Source organism: Erpetoichthys calabaricus, chromosome 3 (assembly GCF_900747795.2).
Source record: "Erpetoichthys calabaricus chromosome 3, fErpCal1.3, whole genome shotgun sequence".
NCBI lineage: Eukaryota > Metazoa > Chordata > Cladistia > Polypteriformes > Polypteridae > Erpetoichthys > Erpetoichthys calabaricus.
Genome location: NC_041396.2, coordinates 282,995,187 through 283,020,742, shown reverse-complemented (window position 1 = coordinate 283,020,742; position 25,556 = coordinate 282,995,187). Strand labels below are relative to the sequence as shown.

General features: G+C 40.2%; 2 protein-coding genes across 2 annotated transcripts in view; one reads left to right on the top strand and one right to left on the bottom strand.

Moving 5' to 3' along the window:
• Nucleotides 1-25,556, top strand: part of acadvl (acyl-CoA dehydrogenase very long chain) — a 966,944-nt gene that overhangs the window by 826,706 nt on the left and 114,682 nt on the right. The gene's annotated exons all lie outside the window — the stretch shown is intronic.
• Nucleotides 23,912-25,556, bottom strand: part of chrnb1l (cholinergic receptor, nicotinic, beta 1 (muscle) like) — a 75,323-nt gene continuing 73,678 nt past the window's right edge. Inside the window, exon 11 of the mRNA XM_028799060.2 lies at nucleotides 23,912-24,320. Coding sequence (XP_028654893.2) covers nucleotides 24,180-24,320 — 141 coding nt within the window. The 3' untranslated portion in view covers nucleotides 23,912-24,179. The remainder of the gene's footprint in view (nucleotides 24,321-25,556) is intronic.

The following is a 25,556-nucleotide window of genomic DNA, read 5'->3' as shown; positions in this document are numbered from 1 at the left end:
GTCATAAACATTATGGTGTCCTGAAATGGGGGGTCCATGTAGAAAAAGTGTTGTCATTTCTACATGTTGTGACCAAAATGTATGCAAATACCAATAAATGAAAGCCTGAACGTGCACTTTAATCTCGATGTCTGAATTATTTGATTTGTAATATAAACTCTGGAGCAGAGGAAGAAATCAAGGAAAAAATAGTCTTTGTCCCAAACATTGTGTAGGGCACTGTAATCTAAAGGTTATATGAATTCTTTCTGCTTCCACTTTTGTTAACATTTACTCCAGGCACTTCTGTATTACTATTGCCATATCATGCCATATTCTAAGGTCACTTAATCCTGAGCACGTCCATGGGGTGCTGGAGTCTATCCCAGTAAACATAGGGTGCAAGGCACAATCAATCCCTGGACATGGTGCCAGTCCGTTGCAGGGTGACCACACTCACACACACTACATACTCATCAGGGACCAATTTAGTGTCACCTAACCTGCATATCTTTGGACTCTGGGAGGAAACAAGAGCACCCTGAAGAAACTCACACACACAGGAGGAGAACATGCAAACTTCACACAGGGACAACCCAGGATGTGACCTTCTCACCGTGAGGAAGCAGTGGTAACCACTCAGCCACCATTCCACCCATTGCTATTGCTTACTTGTAAAATTTCATCTTTAAATGTTTATCTGCTTTGCCATCCATCTTTAAATGAAAAAATCAGCTAGTAGTGACCGTGGTCATTCAGATGCTAGTAGCAGTTAAATCAGCTGACTCGACAAATGGAAAATGTGCTATTAAAATGTTCAGATTTCTCCAGGGCATGCATTTCTTTGTTGTGAGTTCAAACTTTAGCAGAACATCATTAGAAGGAACAAAGAGAAGCCACACAATGAGTTCAAAGACTAAGCGTGAAGACTAAGTGCTGGAGGGGAGGAATGGCTGTGGCCAATCTGGTGGTCAGCAACGACTAATCAACTTATTCTTTGCCTCTGTCTGTCTACTCTTCCATATTCCATCCCGCTTGTCCAGTGGTGAGCACCTACATCAGGTGCATTTGGTGCAGGTGAGATCCAACGTTGGATCTGACGACTGTCTGTCACTATGCACAGCAGGGTGAAGTCAGCAAGTCTTCTGAAAATAAGCCTGCTTTCTTTTAGTTTCAATTACCCAGAATTGCATTCACTCTGCTCCCTGTCGGCCATAATACTTACAATGCTAAAAGGCAGGTGGTGTGCAAAGTGCAGGTTTTCAGTAAGAAAAGAGAACTTCTGTCTTGACAGTCCCAGTCCCAGTGAGGTTTATACGAGACTCTCTAAACACTTACACACATGAATCATGGCTACCATGTGTTCCCATTGTTCTTTTGACGCATCTTCCGAGCACATTATCAGAAATTAGTGTCACACATGCACGAGTTAATGTATCAGCTAAAATCTGTGTGTTCAAATTTTGGTATGTGATGTCAGTATCATTGTTTACATGTGATGGCAAGTCACATTGCATCTCCAACAGGATCAATCTGCATGCTTTGATGTTTGATCAGCAGTTCAATGCTGAGAAGCAAATCATCAAACTTAAAAGCTGACATGGGAATGTATTTATGGTGCTTTTCTTCATCCATTTCTCGCTCAGGCAATACAAGCATTGCATATTCCCATTGCAAATATGCCATACATTAAAAGGTCTCACATATCATCTTCTGTGTTGCTGTTTTTTTTTTTTTTGTTTGTGCCTTCACAACAGCTTCAGAATGATTTCCCGCACTGACACTTTTTGGAATCCTCCAGATTTACTTAAAGTATGCATGTAAGTAGAGTCAGTTCACTGCTTGCATATCAGCAGCAACATCCTCAAACACACGTGTTGTGTAGCATTAAGTATATCTCCGGTCTTATGCAGACGTATTGCTGTTGGTACAAAGGAGCCCTTATAACGTTTGTTGATACACATTTGCTGAGCGATTTTAGCTGAATGTCGTCAGTGTTGGTGTGTCAGAGAGAGGCTGAGCAGCACTAGTAATAATGGCATTCAGTTTTGTTTTCCTTCTTTCTTTTGCTACAACCTCCAAAGGGTCCATAGTGTGCCATGTAACTGAATCTACCCTTGTAATTAGCCTGTTAATTTGGTGGGACTCACTTGAAGTGATATTATCAGCCCAGCACACCACAGACTGGCCATCACAGAGCTGAAGAAGATGTGAAGGATGTCACTTCCCACTTACCTTTTTGAAACTGAACAGCACAGCTGAGAAGGTTTTATACTGCCATTAAGCACAGGGACAATGGTGAGGCTGATGGTGGTCCTTCAGCAGTGATGTCATCACCTACATCTTGGGGTTTCACCCACAAAACACAAGGGATATAATAATAAAACATACATTGTGCAGTATATACACAACACATAAACAAAGAAAAAGGGAACAATGCAATACCAACAAAAATCATAAACCTAAGGAGACTAAAAAATGATAAAACCAATCCAAAATAGAACTTCTTCTTCTCTTCCCACTTTTATGTTAGGTCAAAGTGCCTGATCATCCTTCTCCAAAAATCTCAGTTCTGGACCTTTTCCTTGGTAAGACATTTCCCATTCAGATCTTCTTTTACTTTATCCATCCACATCTGCTGTGTTCTGCCTCGGTTTCTCTTGCCCTCTACTTCCATTCCTGTCCTTCTTTTGCTCACAGATTCATTGTTTCTCCTCATCACATGTCCAATCCACATCAGCCTACTTTCCTGTACTTTCCTACATATTTCTCCTCTTTTATTGCATCTCTGATTTTCTTTTTCTGTCTTTTTTTTCCACACATCCATTTCAACATTTAACTTCTCCTGTGCTCCCATTACTGCCCATGTCTCAGCTCCATACATCATTGCTGGTCTTATCACTGTTTTAAAAACCTGATCTTTAACCTTTGCCTTAATTCTCTAATAGCACAATACTCCTAAAACCTTCTTCCAATTGATTCATCCACACTGAACTCTGTGGGTTATCTCTCCATCTAATGTTTCCACCTTGGGCTACCACTGATCCTAGATATTTAAATTTATCCACTCTTTTCAACAGCTCTCCTTTCTCTATTCTTCATTTTTCCAAGTTCTTCTCCAGTTCTGCTTTTCTGGTGCTACACAACACAATGCCATCAACAAAAAACATGTACCAGAGATTTGTCTTTTATCTCATGACTCACCATGCCCATAACCAGATCAAAGAGGTAAGGACTTCAAGAAGATCCCTGGTGCAAACCTCCTCTAACTGGGATCTTGTCTGTTCCCCAACACTGCTTTTCACCTGAGTCCTCACTCCCTCATACATATCCTGGACAATCCTCACCTACGTCTCTGGTTCTCCTTTTCTTTCTCATGACCCCCCCAGATGTCCTGATGTGACCCTCTATCATAAGCCTTCTCCACATCAATAAACACCAAATGCAAGCCTTTCTGTTTTCTCGATGCTTCTCTGTGAGATGTCTCAAAGCAAAGACGGCATCAGTTGTTCCTCTCCCTGGCATAAAACCAAACTGCTCCTCCCTTATGGTGGTCTATTCCCTAAGCCTTTTTTCTGTAACCCTTTCTCAGATTTCCATCATGTATGATGTCAGCTTTATCCCTCTAGAGGTTCCACAATCCTGAATATTGTCCTTTTTTTTGTAAATGGATACAATCACACCATCCATTCATGTGGTATGTTCTTCCTCTCACAGATTTTCTACATTAGATCCCACAACCCATTTACTCCCTCTTCTCCTAAACTCTTCCACACTTCTGCTGGACTTTCATCTGGTCCTGTTGCCTTTCCATTTCTCATTCTTTTCTGGGCCCCCTTTTCTTCCTCCCTCCTTATTCTTGGTTGTAGCCCATCTGTTTTGGGAATCCATGACACAACTAACATAAAGGAAAAGAAAATAATAGTTGAAAAAGAACAATGAAAGAAAACATACCCAATATTCACTTAACAACAATGACCATATATATTTACAGTATATGCCTATATGACTATACTCAGGGGCACTTTATTTGTGATTTCTGGTATCAATTGACTGCCTCAATGAGAAGTTAGGGGTCTCATATTAAGCTGTTGACTGACAGTCTCCAAGCAACCTGACAGACCCTGAGCAGTTTTGTAAAGAAGAATGAGGAGAAATGGCAGAGTGTAAAGCTGATGAACCTGTGAAGAGAGTTCCTGCCAATTACTAAATACAGACCTGAAGGGGGTTGGGGGGGAGGCTTGAATACTTTGATTATTACAATTGATTATTTTCTTTTTTATATTTCTAATTAATTTAGACTACCATCCAGAGATCTCTTTCCACTTTGACATTAAAGAATCCTTTTTCTGCTGATCAGTGCCAAAAAAGTCAAATTAAATCCATTAGGATTCAATGTTGTATTAACAATAAAATGTAAAGCGTCCAAGGGGGTGAAGACTTATAGGCACTGTATACTTGACAAATATTTAGGATGGCCATAATGCAACAATTTCACAAATAAATCAGAATGATAAGCGGTTATACTGATAAGAGCATATTTGAAATTATAAAAATGATGTACTTAAACAGAGCAATCACAAATATGGGCAGCATTCCTGACAGATTCAGTGCCACATGGCGAGGGTCCAACATCATTAGTTAAAGTGCCAGCCACAGAGGGAGTGCCAAGATCTACAGATACACACCTGCTGAATAAACATTGGCTGTTTTTATTACTTATTTAAGCTTTTGTTTTTTTATGTGTTTAATTTATTTAATCTTACAGAGCTGTATGCCAATGTCCAATATCTTTCTATACTTGATTAATTAACTGAAACTAAAAATATCATTCTCAACCTCACTTAGTGTAACTGAGGAGGCACAGGTTAAGGCAGGGGTCCTCAGTCACGGTCCTGGAGGGCTGCAGGTTTTTGCTCCAACCCAATTGCTTAATAAGAAGCCCTTATCGCTCAAGTAGCACTTCTGCTTCACTTTAGTTGTCTCGCTTGTTAAGATTTTGAACCCTTATTGCTTATTTTAGTCTTAAACAGCTGTATTCTTGGTTTTTAATCACTCCTTATTAGCAATAACATGCAAATGACAAAAGACACCAGCATTTCTCCATTTAGCTTGTTACCATTTCCACCTGTGTGGATTTATCATGCACTATTGGGTTTAATTAAATACTTGGAAGGAAAGTGAAGAGAAAAAAGTGAAGGACTGAGAATTACTCATCCATTTTAGACTTCAAATCATTTGGATGATATCCTTAGAAAGGGGAAGAAAATCTAGGAGATGAGAATGACCTGACATAGTAGAGTTAAAGAACTAACAAGCCATGAAATTAAATTATTGGCAAGAATTGCTTTCTAATTAAGCAACCGGGTTAGATCAAAAATCTGCAGACACTGCGGCCCTCCAGGGCTGTGATTGAGGACCCCTGGGTTAAGGGTTCTGGTGAGCATAATTCTCCGGTGCTCCAGGGGTGGCCGCTCTATGACAGCGCTGTCTCTTTTCCTAACCTTTGCAGACTAGAAGATTGATGGCTGCCTGGACCCGCTTCTTCAACATAAACAGATGCTCCGCCATTTAGAGCAGTCAGAACCAGAATACCATCTGAAAAGACATTCTGCTAACACTACTAATTGTGTTTATTTTCTTTTTTTTATTTCAGTTATACAGGGTTAGCCCACAGGTGCCCCACCAGTCTTATTACACATGTTACTGTTTGGGTTTTAGCTTTGACCCTACTGCAGGTGTCAGAACTGATGGATGGATCTTAATTCAAAGCTTTTGAAAATCATTTTTCATGTTTTCTTTGTCTGAGGGTGCCTAACATTTCCAGAGTTTTCCACAATTTGGCGAACCTGCTATTTCACTCTATGAATAAAAAGTAACTAAAACGTGTTGATTCTGCTTTTTAGTTTATTAATGTAGGCACTGAAAATTGGAAAAAAAATTAAATCATCCTAAAATATATGGCATATACAATACAATACAATACAGTTTATTTTTGTATAGCCCAAAATCACACAGGAAGTGCCGCAATGGGCTTTAACAGGCCCTGCCTCTTGACAGCCCCCCAGCTTTGACCCTCTAAGAAGACAAGGAAAAACTCCCAAAAAAACCTAGTAGGGAAAAATGGAAGAAACCTTGGGAAAGGCAGTTCAAAGAGAGACCCCTTTCCAGGTAGATTGGGCATGCAGTGGGTGTCAAAAGAAGGGGGTCAATACAATACAATACAGTACAGTACACAGAACAATTTCTCAATATAGTAAGAAATAAAAAAATATAAATTTTAGAAGTACAGAGCAGAATTTAACAGTAGATGATATATCCCATAATAAGATTTGTATTTGTATAGAGTCCTGGAGACCTCATCCTTCAAGCTGCCTCCCCATTTGGCCATTCCACAGCTGAAACAGTGCTGGGCCAGCCAATCCGATGAAAGGACCCCTCTTTCCCACGATTCCTGCGATCCTCCATCTGGGATGACTTTTCCTTAGGCAGGCAAAACAACTTGGCAGGTGGGCCGTGGCACCAAGTGCCACATTTGAGTACCGAGAAGAAAAACAGAATAAGTGAGGGTTAGTATACAATTATAACTGTCATGTTACTTATGTTTAAGTGCTAATGACTAACAACAGAGATGCAGTCTGTACAGTTAATCAGCAGCTCTAGTCAGGATATGCTAAACTGAAATAGTGAGTCTTCAGCCGGGATTTAAAAGCTGAGACCGAAGGGGCATCTCTTATAGTAGCAGGCAGACCATTCCACAGTTTAGGGGCCCTGTAACTAAAAGCTCGACCCCCCACTGTTATTTTATTAATCCTTGGAATCATAAGCAGACCGGCATCTTGAGATCTTAATGTGCGCTCTGGTTTGTAAGTCATGATAAGTTCAGACAAGTAAGCCGGACCTCGACCATTTAATGCTTTATATGTTAAAAGAAGGATTTTGAAATCTGCCCTAAACTTAACCGGGAGCCAGTGTAAGGATTTAAGAACTGGAGTTATGTGTTCGTATTTTCTTGTTCTTGTAATAATTCTCGCAGCCGCATTTTGGATTAACTGGAGGCTGTATAAAGAACAGTTTGAACATCCAGTGAACACCGCATTGCAGTAGTCAATCCTACTAGAGATAAATGCATGAATTAGTTTCTCAGAATCCTGTTTATTTAAAAAGCGTCTTAATTTCCTAACATTTTTAAGATGGAAGAAACATGTTTTGGACAACTTTGTAATATGCGCTTTAAATGACATGCTAGAGTCAAAGATAACTCCTAGATTGCGGGCTGATTCAGTAAAATTGACTGGGATTCCCATTGAGTTAAATGATGACAAAATATTATTGTGATCAGCATCATTCCCTCCAACAATTAACATCTCTGTTTTATCTGTATTTAAAGACAAGTAGTTCTTATTCATCCACTCCTTTAATTCACTAACACAACTAATTAAAGACAACATTGGAGAAACTTCATTTGATTTAAATGAAAGGTATAACTGGGTGTCATCTGCATACGAGTGAAAATTAACATTATGTTTCCTAATGAGAGATCCCAGTGGAAGCATATAAAGTGAAAACAGTAAAGGTCCCAGTACTGAGCCCTGCGGGACACCATATTGAACTTCTGTGTATAATGATGGAGTACTGTCAGCACATTTCTGTACATATTGGAATCGATTTGATAAGTAAGAACTAAACCAAGCGAGCACGGTGCCTGTAAGCCCAACATCATTTTCTAGCCTGTGCAGTACAATAGAATGGTCGATGGTGTCAAATGCTGCACTTAAGTCCAACAACATAATTACAGTTAAGTTTCCTTCATCAGAGGATATCAGAATGTCATTTATAACCCGTGTTAGTGCCGTTTCTGTACTATGACCAGTGCGAAAACCAGACTGGAATTTCTCAAATAAATTGTAATGCGTAAGGTGTGTCTGAAGCTGACTGGCGACTACATTTTCTAGTATTTTAGAGAGAAACGGTAAATTTGAAATAGGCCTATAATTATTTAGTATATGTGGGTCAAGGTCTGACTTTTTAAGTAATGGCTTAATGACTGACACTTTTAGTGCATCTGGTACTGTGCCATGCAATAATGAACTATTGATAATGTTTAGGATAGGCGCTGCAAGAACATCCATTGCACTTTTTACTAGTTTTGTTGGCACTGGATCTAGGGAACAAGTAGTGGGCTTCATTTTAGAAATTAAACTTAAGACTTCCTGCTCAGTTACAGGATTAAAATTACTAAAGTGCTGAGTGCAATGTGAGACAGGGTCTGCTAAGCTAGTATTTGGTTTGTACTGTGATGCAGAGATCTGGGATCTTATATTTTTAATTTTCTCATTGAAGAAGTTAATAAAGTCTGTACTGCTAATGTCTGTTGGTATTTTGCACTGTTGATCTGAATTTCCATTTGTTAATTTAGCCACTGTTCTAAACAGTGCCTGGGGATTTTTATTATTGCTATCTATTAATGTAGAATAATATTCTGACCGAGCTTTAAAGAGGGCTTTTTTATATTTATTAACACTCTCTGTCCATGCAATTTGAAAGACCTGTAGCTTTGTTGTTCTCCATCTGCGTTCCAGTTTTCGACACTCTAATTTAAGAGCTCGAGTGTTTTCATTTGGAAGCAGCTTTTAGGTATTCCAGTTTTAATGTTGTGTTTTGATCATTAATTTTACTGTTAATATCATTATTAAGAAAGATGAATTATTCAGGTACAGCAGGGGTTTCATTCTCTCCTCCTCTGCTACTTCCAGGGAGTCCAGAGTGTGTCCCATAATTGAGCCTCTCTTTTAATTAGCTTGTTGATTTGGTGGGCTTCTCCTGTTACAATGTTATCATCCCAGCACACCATATCACAGAAACTCACCCTGTCTATCACAGAAGAGGTACCATTATCTGAATGGCTTCATTTTGACCATTTTCACTTTGGATAATTAAAACCATGTACTATGTGTTTGTTGAAAACATAAAAGTTTTCCTGATTCCTTTCCTTTTTCTTCCATTCCTTAATTGCCTCTGCTTTGAAGTTGCTGGAGGAGAGGCGGTCATTTTGATATCAGATTGAGGAGATGTAAGCCTGCTTTAGTGTGCTCCGTAGAAGATTGCTATGCCATCCAGGGCTGTTTCCTGCCTTCAGCCCAATGCTTTTGGGATGGGCTCTGGGCACCATGCCACTTAACTATTAAGTAGATTTGAAAATGGATATCATCAAAGGGGTGCTGTTACAATTTTCTGAATTTTTGGAAGAAAGGTAGATGGATGAAATAGAGCAGATAAGCCAAAGTGGACATATCTTGTTCTTACTTTTTGATTTTGATTGACTTTTATGAGAACCCCATTTAATAGTTTATAACATTTACTACAGATAATTTAAAGTATCTCTTGGTCTGGATTCATCCATCCATCTTTATCCTGTGCTCACTTTGTATGTTTCATGATTTTGGGGACTGAAGTCTATCCAGGCAACATTAGACCATCCATCCATCCATCCATTTTCTAACCCGCTGAATCCGAACACAGGGTCATGGGGGTCTGCTGGAGCCAATCCCAGCCAACACAGGGCACAAGGCAGGAAACAATCCTGGGCAGGGTGCCAACCCACCGCAGGACACACACAAACACACCCACACACCAAGCACACACTAGGGCCAATTTAGAATCGCCAATCCACCTAACCTGCATGTCTTTGGACTGTGGGAGGAAACCGGAGCACCCAGAGGAAACCCATGCAGACACGGGGAGAACATGCAAACTCCACGCAGGGAGGACCCGGGAAGCGAACCCAGGTCCTCAGATCACCCAACTGTGAGGCAGCAGTGCTACCCACTGCGCCACCGTGCCGCCCCTCTTCTATTAAATCCCAATTCAAAACATTCTTGTTTTGTTAGGGTGTTTGCACAATCTAATTTGTCTTTTATCATGTGTTCTTTTTTTATATACAGTGTATGTCTTATTAACTCAAGTCCTGTTGTAGCTTTGTTGTTATCTCTATTTATGTACATATGTATGTATGTGTGTTCATATATATTTATTTATTTGTTTGTTTGTTTGTTGCTTTCACTTAATAGCCTTTAACCAGTGATGATGATGATGATGATGATGATGATGATGATGATGATGATGAAGGTGAAGATAATGATGACAAGAATGTTGACTATTTTTAATTGCACTTTAGATGACATATTTGTGATATTTTATCGGTTTAATTGTGTGAAGTATTTTGTAATTTTGTTTTTGATAAATTCTGTATACACAAACATTTTTTTTTTTCTTCTTTTTTTCTCTTAGTTTGTGCTTATTACCAGCTTTTATTCCGATGAATAAAACCTTACAAAGTATATGGGCAGTTTCCAGTGAGGGCATCACTTACTTTACCTAGCAGTTCATTGAGATATTTTTGGAGACCTAGTCAAACAGTTCCAAGTGCTCCGACTACGACCAGAATCATACAAGGCTTTGAATTCCACATGTGTGAATCATCAGTCTTGAGGTCTTCGAATTTGCTCATTTCTTCTACCTCTTTGATTGAAACATTTGCATCACCAGGAACTATGATATAATGGAGAATGATGTTGAGGCAGTTGGCTCTGCTTGTATGATCACTATTCATAACCTTATTGTAACAAATGGTGACGTTTTCTGTCTCCATGATCTCTTCAGGCTGCTGATCGTACAGATAATCAGGAATGGTTTTGAAGGATTTATCCAAAGATCTGACAAAGCTCAATGCTAAGGCTGACATTTTATCCCATCTGTTGATGAAATCAAAGTGCCCACCCCAGAGAAATGCAGGACGTGACCCTAACCACAGAACACAAAATGGCTTCTACTACTTTCAGAAAAGGCTGAAAGACCCCAAATTTCAGCACTGATCATGACAAGAATGTATTAAGTGTGTGATCCTGAACTGCCATGAGGAGTCTCTCTGTCTGGCTCTACAGCCCAGAGCCTCACAACCATTCAAAGGTCAGCTTCTTGTCAATATACTGTAGCTGTTCAATGTCTGTTTAGAATTCTTCTTCTTCTTCTTCTTCTTCTTCTTATTATTATTATTATTATTATTATTATTATTATTATTATTATTATTATTATTAACCAACCATAGACAGGGAGCCAGACTACCTCAGGTCATATTCAAGCATAAAACCACAAACAGTCACTCATACAGGGCCTCCAAATTACATGTTCTTAAAAGTATTCTAATCAGAAATTGTGTGGCTGCCAATTGACTGAAATTGCAAAATAGTGCTGATCAGCTGCTCACCTGAATGACCTTTGCTTGGCCGTAGATTTGTAAACACCATGGAATATTAACTTTTGGTCAATTTGCTATGTGTCAATGTAGCCTGATCCCTGTGAGAAGAGGCACAAAAGTCATTTACATGGATGTGTAGAAGAGTGGCCCACAGTTCCTTATGCTGCACATTTCAAAAGGAATTAAATTGTACTGGTCATGAGCTAGCGCTGCTGCCTCGCAGTTGGGAGATCTGGGGACCTGGGTTCGCTTCCCGGGTCCTCCCTGCGTGGAGTTTGCATGTTCTCCCCGTGTCTGCGTGGGTTTCCTCCGGGCGCTCCGGTTTCCTCCCATAGTCCAAAGGCATGCAGGTTAGGTGGATTGGCGATTCTAAATTGGCCCTAGTGTGTGCTTGGTGTGTGGGTGTGTTTGTATGTGTCCTGCGGTGGGTTGGCACCCTGCCTGGGATTGTTTCCTGCCTTGTGCCCTGTGTTGGCTGGGATTGGCTCCAGCAGACCCCCGTGACCCTGTGTTCGGATTCAGCGGGTTGGAAAATGGATGGATGGATGGATGGTCATGAGCTCATTGTTTCTAGCTAACATTTTCTTTGCACTCCCACTGCTACACACAGGACACAGTTCTGCCAGTCTTACGTGGCACTGCTGCTGTGTATTTATTAGCTAGAGATTCCAAGTCTTTCGAAATGTTACAGGTTAAGCTGTGTTAAAGGGGCTGATTTGGGAACACAGACAGGCTTGATTAAATATTGAGCCACAGTAAGAAGTAAAGAAACAGTAGTAAGAGTAGAGAAATGAAAGAGAGGGGACATGGAGAGTGGGGAGTAGGAGGGGGAGAAATGGGGAAGGGGAGAAAATAGTAGAATTTGTCATGGCATCTGATTTGGAAAAAGTTAACAAATTTCTTGAAAAGAAAGTAAATCAGTTTGTGAGGAAGGGAAAGCCAAATACACTTTTTAATGTGTAGAAGAATGATATAAAGAATTGTAAGGTCATAAATGGCAAGAGTGTGACAGTGTAGTATAAATTGATGATGATGGACTGGGAGTTCAGAATCAGCAGGAAAGTAAAACCAGAGTAAGCAGCAGCAAGGACAAAGTGGTAGAAGTTAAAAGAGAAAGGGCTTAAGAACAGGTTTAGGGAGAAAGTATTAAATGAAGTGCAATCAACTGAGAGTGTGGAGGAATGAAAGGAGAAGAACAGCAAAGTTATATTAAGAGCAGGTGTAGAGGTGTTGAGTAGGATAACAGGTAGGATCTCACTTGGGGACCAAGAGACATGGTGGTGGAACATAGAGGCGCAGGGTGTGGTAAAGGATAAGAAAGAGGCAAAGAAGACATGGTACCAGTCAGGCAGGGAGGAAGACAAAGAAATGTATAGGCTTTGGAAGAGGGGTATGAAAAGTTGGAGACAAAACAATAAAAGAGAAGGAATTTTAGAAAAGCGGAGACTAGGAACACACCTGGAAGGGCTGTAAGGTAAAGCAGATGAAAGATGAACAAGGTGTGGTCTTGCGTGAGCATGATAGGATCAAGAATAGATGGAAGTGGCACTTAGAAAAGCTGTTGAATAAAGAAAATCCAAGGGTTAAGGATGGAGTCCCAAGTGAAGGGCTAGCACCAAGAATAAGGGGAGTGAAAGTAAAGGAGATACCGAAAAGAATGAAAAATGGAAAGGCAACAGGACTACATGATATTCCAGCAGACGTGTAAAGAGTTTAGGAGAAGAGGGAGTAGATGTGTTGTGGGATCTAATGCAGAAGATCTATGAAGAGAGAATACCAGAGTTGGAGAGGCACAGTGTGATTGTACCCATTTTTAAGGAGTAGGGGGGTATTAAGGATTGTGGAAACTATATAGGGATAAAGCTGATATCACACACAAGGAAAATTTGGGAAAGGGTTATAGAGAGAAGGCTTACTGAAGAAATCACCATAGAGGAGGAGCAGTTTGGTTTTATTCAAGGGAGAAACAGCCCAGAGAGAAGCACTGAAAAACACAAAAAGGTTTGCATATGATGTTTATTGATTTGGTGAAGGCTTATGATAGAGTACTACATCAAGAGGTCTGGAGGAACATGAGAGAGAAAGGAATACCAGAGAAGTATGTGGACATTGTCCAGGATATGTATGAGGGAGTGAGAACTCGGGCTTAGAACAGTGTTGGGGTAACAGACAAGATCCCAGTTACAGGAGGTATAACCAGGAAAGTTCTTTAAGTCCTTACCTCTTTGATCTGGTTATAGTCATGTAATGAAAGACCAATCCCTTGGTGCATGGTTTTTATTGATGATTTTTGCATTGTATAGCATTAGAAAAGAAGAAGTTGAGTGGAAGTTGGAAGAATAGAGAAGGGGTTTGGAAAGCTGAGAATTAAAGATTAATATGAAGAACTGTTATGGTGTATAAAATCTACAAATTATTCTCTCTGTTTTTTTATTATATTTTGCTCAATCCCAACAAGATGAATTCAGATGTAGCACACTTGTATAAGCATTATTATAAATAAAGGTATATCCTCTTCCCTTACACCTCACTTTTATAATAGTTGTTCACAGCATAGTGCTAAAATGGTTTTACAGCCTGGGAAAGGAAGACTGAGCCGATATCTCAGGATATTGATTACTTTATGAATGGACATCTGGGACAACAATTTGGTTTACAGTCTGGGAAAAGACAGATTAAAGAGTTTGAGCAAAATTCATCCATCATATTGACAGCTAGACAATCAGGTGCATGCAATAATCATGTGTTGTGAAACCACGGCATGAAACTTTATAATAAATATGCCTCATTTGAAAGCAACGGCAGAAGAAGAGAAACAGCGCCTACGGAAGAGCAACGTTAGAAAAGAAAACAAAGACACGTGTGACCAGTTTTCATCCGTCGGTTAACAGCATTTTAATGAACATTGATTGCTAAATCAAATGCCGTCCTAGGACAGTCATCTTTGTCATCTCTACTTTTTTTTGTCAGCTTTTTTTAAGATTATTTTATCCAGACTTTTCTATCAGTACCTATTTTCTATTACTCTTTGTTCCAGTGGTATTATTATTATTCCTGTAATAAATACCACGCTGCTTTTAACTGTCTATGCTTTGTCTTAATGTCTATAGAGTGATTGAAATAATAAGGTAGATTTCTTTGAGCACCTGGTGCAGCCAGAGATTTGCCATTACCTCTGTGCTGCAAGGTTTATTAAGGCTGCGAGTGAGAGCTCCACTCAATAGTAGGGAACAGTACCGTAGAGAAGGTATTCTTGGCTGATAAATGGCCTATAGCCAAGGATGCTGAGCCTGTGTATGTTTAAATGTATTCTTGTAGACCAAAAGTAATATTTAGGTCTGAGATATCATTAAAACATCGAATGTTGTTTCTGCCAATAATAAGTAAGTCTCTTGAAGTGCTGAGAGAGTGACAGGCTGTTATTCCTAAAGCACTTGTGTGGTTTAAAGTGCTAGAGGTTAATCAGTGTGTGTGTGTCATTCATGGGGCACTGTTGTGGTTAAGGTCTGTGTGTATGTGTATAGTTATGTATGTGTGCATTCATCTTAAAGTACAACAGTTGACCATCTCAATAATGAACTTGATGAGTACACTTACCCTTGAAGAAAACAGGTAAAGGGTAAGTAGAGGGAAAGACTACGATAATACAAGAACACATGAGGTATAATGATGATCAGGATTCAGAAGTTAGTCTTTAGGGAGAGCTGTTGAAAAGAGTGGATATGTTTAAATGACTAGGATAAGGGGTGGCCCAAGATGGAGAATTAGATGCAGAGATAACCCATAGACAGCAGTGGATGAAACAACTGGAAGGAGGTATCAGGAGTATTGTGTGATCGAAAAATTAAGGCAAAGGTTAAAGGTAAGGTTTGTAAGGCTGTTGTAAGTCCAGCAATGATGTATGGTGCTGAGACATGGACAGTAAAGAAAACTCTGGAGAAGAAGTTAGAAATGGAAGAAGTGAGAATGTTGAGATAGATGTTTGAGGTTATAAAATAGGACATAATAAGAAAAGAGAAACGCACAGATACAATAGAAGTGTGGGAGATATCTAAGAAAGTACACAATAGCAGGTAGAAGTGGTATGGACACGTGATGAAGAAAGACAATGAATATGTGTGCAAAAGAGTGATGGGAATGGAATTGCAATGGAAGAGAAAGAGAGGGAGGCCAAAATGGAGGTTGATGGAAAAAGGAACTTACTGGGGAAGAGGTGCAGGACTGAAGAATGAATGTTGATCAAGCACATGGACCCCACACAGAAGTAGGGACAGATGATGAAGAAGATGAACAAAAAGAACAAGAAGAAGAAGATGAAATACAGAAACCCCTGAGGATAAGGCAGTTGTCCCAGTAATTGTACTTTCTTTGGTATGAGAAGGGCTGCCTCTTTGAAGCAAAGCTGCGAAGGATGCCAGTTGTAAATATGTTAGAAAATGTATGTGTGGTGTAACCTTAAGGTGCGTTCAGCCATGTAGTTAACTCTTTGCACTTGAGAACTGACAACCAGCTAATGTTCATCCTGAAGTGAAATTCATTTAATGCAGCAATGCTGAAGAAGGAACACAAAAAGAACAGAGGCTTGTCTATCTGAAGTTTCATGTTTTATGTACCACAAGAGAATGGAAAAAGAAAACCGGGGTAGAGATTGCAGCTGAACTCACTATACCCATTAACCCTTAATAGAGTGTCAGCTAAGTAAGGCAGCTGTCTAGCATGACTGTGCTAGAAAATCATGCCCAGAAATTTTACACTCTTTCAAACTGACATAGTCTGGAGATGAGATTGGCAACTGTGTTCAGCAAGTCTGACATACCCAATGACTAGAAGTCACGTAATGTGACATTGGCTTGCCTACTGTAAAAGAAACTTTAGCCTCCTGTTGAGAGTTTTTCAGATCCTACTCTGTTTACCCAATGGAAACGTAATTAAAAAAATGCATTACATTTTGTCTGAGAGGCGCAGTTGGGTCATCAGGAGGACGGGCGTTGAGGCTGCCTTCTGCAGAGCAAGGCATTGTGAGTAGCAGGAAAGAGAAGAGAAAGGCATTCTTCTCCTCACTATCTATTTAAAGTATTAGTTTCAAGGTTACATTGTGAGACACTTTCTTATGAATAGTGTGCATCAAATGAAGTAATATAAGTTCTGTTCATTCATTCTTGTTTGTATTAAATTGTTTTCTTATTAAACTACTCAAAAAAAATAAAGGACCCCTTTTTAATCAGAGTATATCATCAAGTCAATGAAACTTAAGTATCGGGATGAAGTCCTTGGACCCATTGTCAGACCCTATGCTGTTGCAGTGGCTCCTGGCTTCCTCCTGGTGCATGACAATGCCCGGCCTCATGTGGCGAAACTATGCAGGCAGTTCTTGGAGGATGAAGGAATTGATACCATTGACTGGCCCCCATGCTCACTCGCCTGACCTCAATCCAATAGACCACCTCTGGGACATTATGTTTTGGTCCATCCGACGCTGCCAGGTTGCACCTCAGACTGTCCAGGAGCTCAGTGATGCCCTGGTCCAGAATGGGGAGGAGATCCCCCAGGACACCATCCATTGTCTCATTATAATCATGCCCCCAACAACGTTGTCAGGCATGCATTCAAGCACGTGGAGGCCATACAAACTACTAAGTACAATTTTGAGTTGCTGCAATGAAATTTTGGCAAAATGGACTAGCCTGCTGCATAATTTTTTCACTTTGATTTTCGGGGTGTCTTTGAATTCAGCCCTCTGTAGGTTGATAATTTTCATTTCCATCAAACGATGTGGCATCCTTTCGTTCCTAACACATTAAACAGTCCATATCAGTAGACATAGCCAGAAGGATTATTTTTCCCATTGAGATCTGATGTGTTTTCAAAGTGTTCCTTTAATTTTTTTGAGCGATTTATATGTATGTTTACTTTAGAGCTAGTAAGTTATTTCCTTGTCAAAGTGAAATAAGTAAAGAACCAGAAAGTAATTTTGTTATATTTTTGAGAACTTCTTATAAAGCACTATTAAGTAAGAATATTTAATTGATTAATAGCATTTATAATTGTTACGTCAGTAATGTCTTTAACCCTGTAAAACGCTTCTCAATAGTGCCTTCAGTAACAATGGTGCCATCTATTGACCAATTTCAGCATTGCAACTTTGCAAATATTACAGTATTTGTTTAAGACTTTACAACATTATCTATTTTCCTTTGTGTATACTTTCGGAATTAAGAATAGTTGTATTTTTAACTTTCTGTGGTAGACCACACATATAGTATATGTACACCAATATCTGCATATTTAAGTTTGGATCTGAAATCTACTTTCAAAGTGTTTTAAATGACAGTCTGCTGCGAATGCCAACTATTGCTGAACAACCAGACAAAGCCCTTGAATTTTTCTCTCCTACACATTTAGAAGTTTTAGATGCAAAGATAAGTAATAGAAAGATTTGACAACAAAAATGCAACAAATTTCAATATATCCTTTCGTATCTCCTGTTATTTCCTTACACTATCCAAGAAACGATTTCAAACTTCTGTTTCTTCACACGGTTCATTAGGGACGGGTGGGACCTGAGATGGGTGTCTGCAGGCTGTTCATCTTTCTTTTCTTTTCCTTTATTCCTGTTAAATTGTTTTTAAGAAAATGGAACCTGTTAGATACTACAGCCAAAAGTTTTGAGAATGACACAAGTATTGGTTTTCACAAAGTTTGCTGCTTCAGTGTTTTTAGATCTTTTTGTCAGAAGTTTCTATAGTATACTGAAGTGTAATTACAAGCATTTCATAAGTTTCAAAGGCTTTTATTGACAATTACATTACGTTTATGCAAAGAGTCAGTATTTGCAGTGTTGGCCCTTCTTTTTCGAGACCTCTGCAATTCACTCTGGCATACTGTCAATCAACTTCTGGGCCAAATCCTGACTGATGGCAGCCCATTCTTGCAATGCTTGGAGTTTGTCAGAATTTGTGGGTTTTTGTTTGTCCACCTGCCTCTTGAGGATTGCCCACAAGTTCTCAATGGGATTAAGGTCTGGGGAGTTTCCTGGCCATGGACCCAAAATTTTGATGTTCTGTTCCCCAAGCCACTTAGTTATCACTTTTGCCTTTTGGCCCGGTGCTCCATCATGCTGGAAAAGATATTGTTGGTCACCAAACTGTTCTTGGATGGTTGGGAGATGTTGCTCTCGGAGGATAATTTTGGTAGCATTCTTTATTCATGGCTCATTAGAGAATGTGACTTTAGCCCAGCAGTCCTCAGCAGTCCAATCCCTGTACCTTTTGTAGAATATCAGTCTGTCCCTGATGTTTTGTTACCATTCTTTATTCATGGGTTGGGATCGGGGCACCACCAGTGCAGAGTTTGCTCAGGAATGGCAGCAGGCAGGTGTGAGTGCATCTGCATGCACAGTGAGGCGAAGACTTTTGGAGGACGGCCTGGTGTCAAGAAGGGCAGCAAAGTAGCCAAGAAAAACATCAGGGACAGACTGAAATACTCTACTTTCAACAAAAAATATAACAGTGGTATGTCTTTCATTTCCTAGGAACATCTGAGTACTGGGGTGTTTTCCAAACAAAGATTTTTAGTTAAGGAGTATTTAGTTGTATGAAATTAAATCAAATGTGAAAAACTGGCTGTGCAAAAATGTGGGTCCCCTTGTAATTTTGCTGATTTGAATGCCTGTCACTGCTCAATACTGATCACTGGCAACACCAAATTGGTTGGATTAGCTTGTTAAGCCTTGAACTTCATAGACAGGTGTGTCCAATCATGAGATATAAAGGTATTTAAGGTGGTCAATTGCAAGTTGTGCTTCCCTTTGACTCTCCTCTGAAGAGTGATAGCATGGGATCTTCAAAGCAACTCTCAAAAGATCTGAAAACAAAGATTGTTCAGTCTCATGGTTTAGGGGAAGGCTACAAAAAGCCATCTCAGAGGTTTAAACTGTCAGTTTCAACTGTAAGGAATCCATATTACTAACCGAGAATGCTAAACCGGATGGACGCAGGGACATCCGGCCATGGGCCGTAGCCGCAAAAAGACGTACTGCGCAGGCGCAAGAAAGGGCCGCGAGAGGTGGATGAGGGGCCGCGAGAGGCGGACAAGACCACAAAAAAGGAGTGAGCAAAGAAAAAAGAGGACAAAGAAATGAGACGCCGCAAGCACAGAAAAAAGGAAAAGGCAAAGAAAAAAGTAGTCAAAGGCAGGCACCGCACGAAACCCATTGCACACGAAACTAGCACACAAAAAAAAAAGAAGACGCTCGCGCACAACAGCAAGGCCCCCCCCCCCCTACAGGCACCGGATGGCATACACACCAAGAGGGGGATTTAACAAGCCCCTGGAACACAAAAAAAAAGAACACAAAACCACCCCACACACCCTACAAGCAACGGACGGGACACACGCAAAGAGGGGGATTCAACAAGCCCCTGGAACACAAAACGAAAGAAGACGCTCGCGCAACAACAATCCTCACCCACACCACCCCCCCCTCCCCATCAATAAGAAGTGACACCCAAAGCCACATATATAAAGGAAACGTCCATATTAAACATACGTCATCTCAAAACCTTCACACTAGGCAGCATAGGTGGATCTCCTTAAAATAAAGCACTATTAACCGTTCAACTGGAGAAAAGGCTCCATATTAACAGTGAGTGCGATCCTCCTTATTACTTATACATATTTCGCACGCTGAGGAACAAACAAGTCATGAATACACGGTCACGGGTACAAAACGATTCGGATCGGATAACGGGACCAAACACACGAACACGAATGAAACCAAAAAAATACACGGCGGCGCATACAACGCGCTTCGGAAAATACGTGAGAAAAAATGTCTCGGATCAAAAAACGCAAAGCTCAAGTAACCCCGTTACAGAGACGTGCCCAAATGGACAGACACATTAAACGTAGACGCATACAGCACGCGTCTCAAAGTGCTGCATCGAAACAAGCACGATTTCAAAAGAAAGAGCTCGCGTCTCAGACATACAAAAAAGGGAGCAAAGCAACGCGCATATGACCAGCCAGAAAACAAGCAAGCAGGACTCCAAAAGCAGAAAGCTCAACTGACCGACATACAAAAACGGACAAGGCACGATACAAACAATGCACGACGTAGAGTCAAATGGACTTTGCGCAAAGCGGAGGCGGATCAATTAAAAATCAAAAATAGCGCGTCACAAATAATGGACATGCAACAACGCGGCACTCAAACACCACAAGCAAAACATGCCCGTCGCAGACATCAACGCCAGACGTCTGCTAAACGCTTATGCCAGTTGGCTGACAACGCTTTCAATAATGAGTCCACTATTGAGGAAAATTCATTGGGATTAATGAATGTCATTTGCAATCATTGTCATTCACTTAACTTCACAGAAGAAACAACTGGCAATACAAATAATGAATTTACACGTTGTTGTCAAAAGGGGCAGATTAGACTGACTCCTTTACATTCATATCCTGAATATCTACAGAAGCTTCTAACTAACGATGTGCCTGAAAGTAAAAACTTTATGAACTGCATTAGATCCTACAATAGTTCATTTGCTTTGGCATCTACCGGAGTACATATCAGGCCACCAAAAGGCAATGGCCCATACTGCTTTCGCATATGTGGTTAACACAATGCACTATATTATGTCCAAAAAATATTAATGTTAATCACATTAATAACCGGGTCATTTCATTATTTCCTGGAGAGACACGGCTCTTTCTAAGCTCTGACAAAGTTGACTCCGATGACGACAATGAACATCTGAATTTCCCCTTAGAATATTTGAACACTATTAACCCGGACGGATGACCACAACACAACCTTACCCTTAAAAACGGAACAATAATCATGCTATTAAGAAACCTTAACACTAAACAGGGTTTATGCAATGGCACACGGTTAGTCATCAACACCATAACACACGATGTTATTCAAGCAACAGTTCTTTCAGATTCACATGCTAACAATACTGTTCTCATTCTTGGAACTGACCTTACGAGTTCTGACCTAGAATTACCTTTTACATTGAAACACCGACAGTTCCCCATTAAACCTGCATTTGCCATGAACATCAACAAATCACAAGGACAAACCATGGACAAGGTTGGCATCTACCTCTCTGAACCCATTTTTGGACATGGACAACTTTATGTTGCCTTCTCATGTGTTCGACGTTCATCTCACGTTAAAGTTAAAGTTAAAAATGATCCATGCCAAGGAACACTCATTCAAAGACAAGACACCATCTTTACTACTAATGTTGTATACAGAGAAATATTCCAATAAAACATTACTCTATGCCAAACACTCTATTTTGTATTTATATAGGCATCATCCAAACCTGCACACTATTCTATATCTAATTCATACATCTCACTCTTTGTCATGCCCCAACGCCAGGGGTTGGCGAGCGAAGTGAGCAGGGGGCGGAGCCCCCTAGTGTAATCAGGAAATGGAAGGCCACAGACACAGTTGCTGTTAAACCCAACAGGTCTGGCAGGCCAAGAAAAATACAGGAGCGGCATATGCGCAGGATTGTGAGAATGGTTACAGACAACCCACAGATCACCTCCAAAGACCTGCAAGAACATCTTTCTGCAGATGGTGTATCTGTACATTGTTCTACAATTCAGCGCAATTTGCACAAAGAACATCTGTATGGAAGGGTGATGAGAAAGAAGCCCTTTCTGCACTCACGCCACAAACAGAGTCGTTTGTTGTATGCAAATGCTCATTTAGACAAGCCAGATTCATTTTGGAACAAAGTGCTTTGGACTGATGAGACAAAAATTGAGTTATTTGGTCATAATAAAAAGCGCTTTGCATGGCGGAAGAAGAACACCGCATTCCAATAAAAACACCTGCTACCTGCTGTCATATTTGGTGGAGGTTCCATCATGCTGTGGGGCTGTGTGGCTAGTTCAGGGACTGGGGCCCTTGTTAAAGTCGAGGGTTGACAATAGCAATAAATTCTTCAGGATAATGTTCAAGCATCATTCACAAAGTTGAAGTTTCGCAGGGATTGGATATTCCAACAAGACAATGACCTAAAACACAATTCGAAATCTACAAAGGCATTGATGCAGAGGGAGAAGTACAATGTTATGGAATGGCCGTCACAGTCCCCTGACTGGAATATCATCGAAAATCTATGGGATGGTTTGAAGCAGGCTGTCCATGATCGGCAGCCATCAAATTTAACTGAACTGGAGAGATTTTGTATGGAAGAATGGTCAAAAATACCTCCATCCAGAATCCAGACACTCATTAAAGGCTATAGGAGGCGTCTAGAGGCTGTTATATTTGCAAAAGGAGGCTCAACTAACTATTGATGTAATATCTCTGTTGGGGTGCCCAAATTTATGCACCTGTCTAATTTTGTTTTGATGCATACTGTATTGCATATTTTCTGTTAATCCAATAAACTTAATGTCACTGCTGAAATACTACTGTCTCCATAAGGCATGTCATATATCAAAAGGAAGTTGCTACTTTGAAAGCTCAGCCAATGATAAACAAAAATCTAAAGAATTTAGAGGGGTTTCCAAACGTTTTCATATGACTGTATGGTATTCAGTTATCAGAGGCCAATTAAAGTCTAGCAGAATGTCAGGTTGTATAGCATCCAAGGAGGTTCTGCTCAAGCTTTATAACACACTGGTGAGGCCTCATCTGGAGTCCTGTGTGCGGTTTTGGTCTCCAGGCTATGTGATAATGCGCAACTCTGCACATTACCAAATTTAAGTTAAGAAGCCTTAAACAAGTGGCGTTATTTATAAGATTAAAACTATGGCAGCGTTCTTGTGTTCTTGTGCATTTTTTTTCTTTTCCTGTTGGAGGAGCTTCTTCAGCCTGAGATAAAGGGAGACAACCTTCATTATTGGAGTGTATATGTAGTTTTTGTAGGAGTACACTGTTTTTGTAAATGCACCATATTTTTCCTTTTTTTTTGGTTTTTATTTATTTCTGAAGAAGCGTCAGTGCTGAAGGACTGTGCCTCAAAGCCCATTTGACACTACTGCATTTTTGGTTGTAGAGCACTCTTGTAAATAAACTTGCACCATTTACCCTTCTATTTTTGTTTGTGTCTCATCTCTCCACTGATACTGTTCGGTTCATAAAGTATCAGACGTCCCGAGTGTAGGCTGGGGCCACTTTCCCACTACATGAGATATTACAGACTACAAAAAGGACATAACAGCACTAGAAAAGGTCCAGAAAAGAGCGACTAGGCTGATTAGAGGACTACAGGGGATGAATTATAAGGAAAGATTAAAAGAGCTGAGCCTTTCCAATATAAGCAAAAGAAGATTAAGAGGAAACACAATTGACGTTTTTAAAATTATGAAGGGAATTAGTCCAGCTGATCGAGACTGTTGTTTTAAAATGAGTAAATCAAGAACATGGGGACAAAGTTGGAAACTTGTTAAGGGCAAATTTTGCACAAAGATTAGAAAATTATAATAAGCTACCAAGTAGAGTGTTAGACAGTAAGACTCTAGGGACTTTCAAAACTCGACTTGATGTTATTATATAGGATTTAGGTGAGCTTTGTTGGGCTGAATGGCCTGTTCTCACCTAGACTGTTCTCGTGTTCACACTGTGGTGAAGCTGCAGTGGATAAAAGAAAACAACACTGAATGTAATAAAAATGTGATTTCAAGAGAAAAAAAAGAAACTACACATTATTATTAAAACTAACTGCTGGATTTATTCACTAATGTCAAAAATGTCTATCATTTTCAAGCTTTGTCAAGCACTGTGCTTCTCTCTTTGGCAAATTGTCTGGTCATTGAGATGCTCCTCCTTCCACGGCAGCCATGCAACACCAGACTTCTTCAGGACATGACTTACAATCTCCCATAAAATGTAACAAGAGTTCAGTATGGACTCACATTTCCAACCATTAAGATATCCAACAAGGCTTTCAGTTAGTTTGGTGGGTGCTCATGCGAAAGGAGAGTCTGGGCTTTGGTTGAAGCTGGCATCCAAAAAGATAGCAAGGGTGCCAAATGAAGTAAAAATGACAAACAGCCAGAGGAAAAGTCGGTCAACCACCATGGCTATATAATGCCAGTCTTCTTTCAGCTGAAAGACAAGAAAAGAAAATAGAAAGGGAAAGTCAATTGGATTTGTAAAAAACAACATGAAAGAATTTTGTCTTTATTAATATACTAGTCATTTAGCCCGTTACAATAACGGGCGCTAGAACAGTAGTGCATAAACATTAGTAGGAACAGTCTATATTAAATGGCAAGGGACTTTGACCTCATTCTTTTTGTTGGTCGTATTTTTCTTTGTCTTTCAGCCTTTCTTTTGTTAATGTTTACTTGCTGAGCTGACTGTTCTTCGTGGGCTGCCGCCATGTATTGTGTGTCTTTAATTTTCTGTGACAGTAATACTGTCTTGTACGTCCGCTGGCTTGTACGTCCGTAATATGCCTTTAATCTCCTCTGACAGTAATACTGGCTTGTATGTGGCTGTAATATGAGTCACTGTATTGTGTACCTTTAATTTCCTCCCGCAGTAATACTGGTTTGTATTTCCGTAAAACGCCTGTAACTTTCTCTGATAGTAATATCGCGCATCGCACTGTGCCCCGCGCATGCGCACTTCACCAGAAGACACACACACACGGACACCTGGATGCACACAGGGATTTTATTAAAGAGGATTGTGAGACCCTCCCCAACTGTGCTGCATGTCGAAACGCAGTTGACGCGTCTGTCGAGCATTACTTGTCCATCACCAAGGAAATTTCAGGTTCATGGAGCCACCGAGACAACAGGAAGTTTGCAACTCATTTGTCACCCAATGGGTGATGTGAGGAACATTCTAACTTGGCCCCATTACTGCTTGTTTGCTGTGTCTGTGTGTATTGAAGTGGTCACTCCCGTGTGACCCTGTCTGTTTCTGTTTTGATTGGCATAAAGTTGGTTTTCATGAAGCCCTTGGACTCAGCGTCTTCTCTTGGGTATAAGAGAATGACTCACACATCACAATATGTATAGTGAAAAAGTAGACCCGTAAAGTGGTAAAGTTAGAGTATTTACTTGGGTCGTTCCCCGTGAAAATCACTAACCGCAGATGAAATAGGACACACACGTAACAGAGTCCAAACCCAGCATAAAAGGGACTCAACTTTGCAGTAAGTATACAATGACAACTCTTGATCCACAAATGCAATGACCAAAAGGCACTCAGTAGTGGCCCTGGAACCACATACTCTGTAGCAGCGTCCACAAGATACCACAGGTTACCTGATCATGTCTGCAAAGCACATGTGGACAGGGTTAGTAGCTCCCAATAAACCCTTAAAGATCC